The following is a 7,500-nucleotide window of genomic DNA, read 5'->3' as shown; positions in this document are numbered from 1 at the left end:
TGGAAGAGGAGAAGCACTGGGAGGGAGTTGGCGGGGGTAAAGTGTGATGTTTCCTCAGGTAAACTGTAGCAGGGTTGTGTACTCGCCTCGGCAGAAATGTTTCGAAGTACCCTGCTAAACATGCTGATGGTTGGGGAAAGTGAAGTGTGTTTTCTACTACCGCTCCTCAAGGCTCTCTTTCCTGATGAACAGGATGGGAATAGTCTCAGAAGAACTACTTTCCCCTCCGACAGGGAGTAAGGTCCTAGAGATGTTGATGCCAGTCTGTCTGGAGGCACTAATAGGAGCCTAGTCACCACTATCTTGGCAAGCTTCTGGTGGGGTGGGGAACTCCTTTTGGGGGGTCTTTATTATCTTGGTCAGTTGGAAAGAGATTATCATGTTGGAACATTCCCCCAAGTTGCAGTTGGTAGAGCACTGAACCATCTCTACCACAGCTGCTACTACCAGAAACCTATGTATGGTTGTGGTTGACCTTATACCAAAGTGTCAGTAGACACCATCTCTCCTGGTTAAGGAAAAGGTCACTATGAGGTCCACTCACCACTATCTTGGCGTCGCGAACAATGTTCTCGGACACAGTGACCCAGTACTCTAGCTTCTCCCACTGGGGAGGCTGGTTGTGCACGTTGGTGATGATGACCGTCAACTCCACAGAGCTGCTCCTGTTGCCCCCGTCTGTGGCCACGATCTGCTGGCTGATCCTCGACGTCTGACGACAAATAGAAGAGAGGAAGGAGGGGCGACACGGAGGTTAAACATGGAAATCATATGGAGATGAACAAAACCCATGGTTGAAACCCCTCTTGGAAGCACCTCTGTCACATCTTAAATGTACCTTCATGTGCAAATGAATGGAAACAGTCTCCATCAGTTTGTTCCAACCCACTAAGTAACAGATCAGATGCAGCATATTTACAACCTTATCCACTTAGTCAGTGTCATGACCTTCCAGTGACCTCCTCCTCTAAACCACAACCTTCCTACTGTCTACAGAAGACAGAGATACAGACGGAGAGACAGAACGAGAAACAGAGAGAGGGAGAGAGAGAAAGGGAGCAATGAGAGAGGAGATATTCCAAATGACATGGAGGTATTCAGATAAATGATTCTCTGCGAGGGGAGTGTGAAAGCTTGGTTAAACAGATCATTGATACAGAGAAGAGAGATCAGAGAGAAAGGGGTGACATTTAAAGTTGAGGAATATTTTGCATTATTTACATGGGACATTAACTGGGAGACTTCACAAGTCCATTGTGTGGAAGGGTGACGATGGGGTCACTCTCTCCACATCTTGATTTGACTTTGGGAGGTTGTTGGACTTGGAGAACAAAGGGAGGGGCTTTTCTATGACGCACACATGCACACAAGCAAATACACACACAAATCCAGGCACAAACCCAGGCACATGTCAATATATGCATAATATACAGACAGGGAGAAATAGGGACAAAGGAGGGTGGGGAATGAAGAGAGTAGGGAAAAGGAGACAGAAAGGGAATGAGAGCCGGTTGTGGTTGTCTCTGTCCTGACAGGGTGGATAACACTACCTGACGTGTGCTAGGTCTCTGCTGAGCAACGTTCTCTGACACACACACACACACACACACACACACACACACACACACACACACACACACACACACACACACACACACACACACACACACACACACACACACACACACACACACACACACACAGAAAGGAAGGAAGAAGGAAACCAACAGGTCCATCACTATAACCCCCGACCCCACCCCCAAACCTCAGCGCTCCTGTCAAACCTCATCTGTGTCAACTCAAAATGGAGACCAGACTTAAGAGCTAAAAGGTGTCAGATGTGAATCAGGCATGAATATTTCACTAGCTGGTACGGGTCACCTAGAACCTAACCTCAAGCCTCCCACCTTTCCCACTCTATCTTACCCTCTCCCCTCTCTCCCTTCCTCCTTCTCAGCTGTAGCTGAGAGAGAGAGAGATATATAGATATATATATATATATATATATATATATATATATATATATATATATATATATATATAGAGAGAGAGAGAGAGAGAGAGAGAGAGAGAGAGAGAGAGAGAGAGAGAGAGAGAGAGAGATTCTAACAATACAATATCTACAATGGAAACATAGCTCTACCCGACATATATCACAGTTGATATCCAGCCCATGGTCAAATTTACCAGAGATACTATTGATTCCGTACATACACTCTTACAGAGGATTTCACTTTCAAACAATGGCATCCATTGAACAGTTGTAGGCCTACATACAGTATGATAAGCTGTGAATACTGACAAACAATTGAGTTAGTAAACTGGAATGACTTACCACACCAAAAACAAGAATACATGCAGAGAATACAGAGAGAGAGACCAGGAAACAAGAGAATACAGAGAGAGAGACAAGGAAACAAGAGAATACAGAGAGAGAGACCAGGAAACAAGAGAATACAGAGAGAGAGACAAGGAAACAAGAGAATACAGAGAGAGAGACCAGGAAACAAGATAATACAGAGAGAGAGACCAGGAAACAAGAGAATACAGAGCGAGAGACAACGAAACAAGAGAATACAGAGAGAGAGACCAGGAAACAAGAGAGAGAGACCAGGAAACAAGAGAATACAGAGAGAGAGAGACCAGGAAACAAGAGAATAGAGAGAGAGAGAGACCAGGAAACAAGAGAATACAGAGAGAGAGAGACCAGGAAACAAGATAATACAGAGAGAGAGACCAGGAAACAAGAGAATACAGAGAGAGAGACCAGGAAACAAGAGAATACAGAGAGAGAGACCAGGAAACAAGAGAATACAGAGAGAGAGACCAGGAAACAAGAGAATACAGAGAGAGAGACCAGGAAACAAGAGAGATGCAGAAGAAAAGCTAAGCAATAGAAAGAGAGGTCAGTGCCTAGCCAACAAAGCCCAAACCCTACAAATATAATGTTGCTGCAGGGTGTCAACTCCCCTCTGAGACAGACAAATGTCGGAAATAAACGTGTACGCACACACGCACGCATCCACACACACACATAAATATATTTATGCATGTGTGAATATAATGCTTCCTCAGGGTAAGATACATAGTGCTATATATACACATATAGAGATACAGGGGCATTGTTGTTATTCCAGACCTTGCCATGTTTAATATGCATCCACAGAGGGAGGTAGAAAGGGTGTGCAGCAGTCTCAGTGGATGATATCAGGCCAGTGGGAAGGATCGGTGTACAGTGTACACACACACTGGGAGGGAGGGAGTGAAGGGGGTGCTGTACACACACACTGGGAGGGAGGGAGGGAGTGAAGTGGGTGCTGTACACACACACTGGGAGGGAGGGAGTGAAGGGGGTGCTGTACACACACACTGGGAGGGAGGGAGTGAAGGGGGTGCTGTACACACACACTGGGAATGAGGGAGTGAAGGTGATGCTGTACACACACTGGGAGGGAGGGAGTGAAGGGGGTGCTGTAGATACACACTGGGAGGGAGGGAGTGAAGGGGGTGCTGTACACACACACTGGGAGGGAGGGAGGGAGTGAAGGGGTGCTGTACACACACACTGGGAGGGAGGGAGTGAAGGGGGTGCTGTAGATACACACTGGGAGGGAGGGAATGAAGGGGGTGCTGTACACACACACTGGGAGGGAGGGAAGGGGGTGCTGTACACACACACTGGGAGGGAGGGAAGGGGTTGTGCTGTACACACACTGGGAGGGAGGGAAAGGGGTGCTGTACACACACACTGGGAGGGAGGGAGCACAGGGGGTGCTGTACACACACACTGGGAGGGAGGGAGCACAGGGGGTGCTGTACACACACACTGGGAGGGAGGGAGCACAGGGGGTGCTGTACACAAACACTGAGAGGGAGGGAGTGAAGGGGGTGCTGTACACAAACACTGGGAGGGAGGGAGTGAAGGGGGTGCTGTACACAAACACTGGGAGGGAGGGAGTGAAGGGGTGCTGTACACAAACACTGGGAGGGAGGGAGCACAGGGGTGCTGTACACAAACACTGGGAGGGAGGGAGCACAGGGGGTGCTGTACACAAACACTGAGAGGGAGGGAGTGAAGGGGGTGCTGTACACAAACACTGGGAGGGAGGGAGCACAGGGGGTGCTGTACACAAACACTGAGAGGGAGGGAGTGAAGGGGGTGCTGTACACAAACACTGGGAGGGAGGGAGTGAAGGGGGTGCTGTACACAAACACTGGGAGGGAGGGAGCACAGGGGGTGCTGTACACAAACACTGGGAGGGAGGGAGCACAGGGGGTGCTGTACACACACACTGGGAGGGAGGGAGCACAGGGGGTGCTGTACACAAACACATGGGGGAGTGCAGGAGGAGGCTGTAAAACACCTGTACTGGACCTGCGGGTTAAGGATTCCCCTGTTTCAACAGGCAGCCTGCAGTGCATAAAGAAGTGGTACTGGGGGCAAAGGTAGGAGAAGACACACACACCGAACACACACACACCGAACACACACACATCGAACACACACACACCGAACACACACACACCGAACACACACACACAAGCACAGGAATTGCCCCCTAATGGTGTATTGTGGTAGGTGTGTGTGGCTGTGCCCCTACCTGTGAGATTGGGTGGTTGACGTACACCCAGCCTGTGCTGGGGTTGATGTGCAGGTAGGCCGGCTGCTGACGGGACAGAGAGTAGGCGATAGCGGCATTACTCCCCTGGTCATCATCGTGTGCCGCTGCTCGCAGGAAGCTAGTCCCCACTGGCGTGTCCTCACGCAGGAAGTCTGCCACACGAAGGGTTAACACATCAACATCGCCGCCGACAACGAACAACATCAACAAGAGCAATAACAACAGCAGCGGTGGTGGAAGTTTCCGGCTGAAATCAACGCATTTCAGTCACAGAGACCAGAAATAAATGCGTGTGTCCTAGAAACATGTCAGTCTCCCAGTTAAATAGTTAATAAGCCACTCCAACAGTCTTGTTCTAATGTGATAAAAGGGATTCTGACATGGGGCTTATCAACACACATGGCAAACAAACACGGTCTCCAGGGAGGGCAGGGAGGCGGCAACGTTGTCATCAGTCTTAAAAGCTTTCCAGGATTACCTGTGATTTAATATATACATCAGCTAAGTCTTACCTTTCACAATATTGCTTTACCTTGAAAAGTGTTAAGACATAACACCGAAGCCACACGGCAGTGACATTGGACTGGGATAGGAGGACATTGGGTCCTTGAGCTGCTGGACATTGCTGAGCAAGCACACTTTTGACTTGACCTTTGACCTTACACTACACTTGGCAGAACAAGGTGAGGGAGGAAACCCTCACACGAGTGGACAAATCCCTGGTACCCGGGCCTTAAATAGGATTTTATGGGGGAACGGTTTGAACTCATTTCCTCTGTTGCGTTTTAGAATGGAATAACATTTGAATTCCTGGTGGAATATCGAGCAAAGGGCTTAGTAAGAACTTGTTGGAGGGGTGTGGAGGAGGGGAGAGGGAAGTCCCTTTGTGTCTATGGCAGGGCAACCCTTAGAGAGAACACTGGTTCCCCTAAGCGCCACTCAACATTAAACAACCATATTTGGTATTGGGGGATTAAAAGACAGCAGCCAAGATAATACCTTTATAATACCTTGATAAGATGACTTAATGTATTGGACAAGGCAAGATCAACAGACACATTTGATAATGAAATTGTCTGAACCAAACAGGCGAGGAACAGAGGTGAAATGATGAGCGTGACGGAGATGACCCAAGGTGTGACGGAGGTGACGGAGGAGTGACAGAGGTGACTCTTACACTGGTAGCGGCTGTTCTCAAACTTGGGGTCGTTGTCGTTCTGGTCGGCGATGAGGATGGTGATCTGGCAGATGCCGATGAGGGGCTCCTGGGCCAGGTCTGTCGCCGTGACAGACAGGGAGTACTCTCTCTGGCGCTCGCGGTCGAAACTCACAGTGGTGCTGATCACACCTGGAGACACACACACAATGTATTTTACTGTATGTTACTGATGTCCGCCAGATACGTACAGTCAGCCATTCCACAGCAATCAATTAGAGATGTTTTGATACAGTCTGACTGAAGTCTGTTTTCTAACCTGTGTCAGGGTTGATGACGAAGCCGGATGATGTCCCATCTCGGTGCATGATCCCATATTTGACCTCTCCGTTGACCCCCATGTCCGCGTCGAGGGCGTGCACACGCAGGACAGATGTCCCAGGGGGCTGGTTCTCCAGGACAACGGTGTTGATGCTGTAGTTATGGCACTGAGGGGGCAGAGTTCACACAACACCTTTGGCATTGATGCTGCATTTGTCAGTTGTCAAGGTAGGTCCTAATTAAAATGACCAGTAGCCTATGGGACACACTGGTCAACAAGCACAGATGGACTGTGACTACCCCAGCCAGTATTCAACATCCATCACGAAAAGACTAGTTAACACGCATGACGTGGGAAGCAAGGAGTTGCCAAATCTAACGGGTTGCCAGATTTTGCACACTTAGCACTCCTCCTCCCGTGTAGGAACCCACTGACCCTGTGGGCAAGTCCCTGCTGAAATATTCATCTTTGGGGCCAAGCTGTGCCGAGCTGATCTAAGCTATGCTAAGAGGGGATTCTGGTCTGACCCTGGAGTGTTCCGGACTGCAGTGGAGTGGAGTTCTGCCCCACAGGAGAACACCAGCTGTCTCTACTTTGAACTGGCAACCTGGCATGTTCCTCTCTCTCTTTCTGTCATCTCTCTCTCCCTAGTGCTGTGGACCTCTGCCTCTCCTCCCTCAGTCACTATGTTCCTCTCTCTCTTTCTGTCATCTCTCTCATCCCTAGTGCTGTGGACCTCTGCCTCTCCTCCCTCAGTCACTATGTTCCTCTCTCTCTTTCTGTCATCTCTCTCATCCCTAGTGCTGTGGACCTCTGCCTCTCCTCCCTCAGTCACTATGTTCCTCTCTCTCTTTCTGTCATCTCTCTCATCCCTAGTGCTGTGGACCTCTGCCTCTCCTCCCTCAGTCACTATGTTCCTCTCTCTCTTTCTGTCATCTCTCTCATCCCTAGTGCTGTGGACCTCTGCCTCTCCTCCCTCAGTCACTATGTTCCTCTCTCTCTTTCTGTCATCTCTCTCATCCCTAGTGCTGTGGACCTCTGCCTCTCCTCCCTCAGTCACTATGTTCCTCTCTCTCTTTCTGTCATCTCTCTCATCCCTAGTGCTGTGGACCTCTGCCTCTCCTCCCTCAGTCACTATGTTCCTCTCTCTCTTTCTGTCATCTCTCTCTCCCTAGTGCTGTGGACCTCTGCCTCTCCTCCCTCAGTCACTATGTTCCTCTCTCTCTTTCTGTCATCTCTCTCTCCCTAGTGCTGTGGACCTCTGCCTCTCCTCCCTCAGTCACTATGTTCCTCTCTCTCTTTCTGTCATCTCTCTCTCCTTAGTGCTGTGGACCTCTGCCTCTCCTCCCTCAGTCACTATGTTCCTCTCTCTCTTTCTGTCATCTCTCTCTCCCTAGTGC

General features: G+C 49.5%; 1 protein-coding gene across 1 annotated transcript in view; it reads right to left on the bottom strand.

Annotated features, from left to right (window-relative positions):
• Window positions 1-7,500, bottom strand: part of LOC110503919 (neural-cadherin) — a 62,563-nt gene that overhangs the window by 37,814 nt on the left and 17,249 nt on the right. The window contains exons 6-9 of the mRNA XM_036972103.1: window positions 6,098-6,266; window positions 5,800-5,970; window positions 4,602-4,774; window positions 545-712 (exon numbers count right to left, since the gene is read on the bottom strand). Coding sequence (XP_036827998.1) covers window positions 545-712; window positions 4,602-4,774; window positions 5,800-5,970; window positions 6,098-6,266 — 681 coding nt within the window. The remainder of the gene's footprint in view (window positions 1-544; window positions 713-4,601; window positions 4,775-5,799; window positions 5,971-6,097; window positions 6,267-7,500) is intronic.

Source organism: Oncorhynchus mykiss, chromosome 3 (genome assembly GCF_013265735.2).
Source record: "Oncorhynchus mykiss isolate Arlee chromosome 3, USDA_OmykA_1.1, whole genome shotgun sequence".
Taxonomy (NCBI): Eukaryota; Metazoa; Chordata; class Actinopteri; order Salmoniformes; family Salmonidae; genus Oncorhynchus; species Oncorhynchus mykiss.
This window is presented reverse-complemented; position numbering and strand designations above follow the sequence as displayed.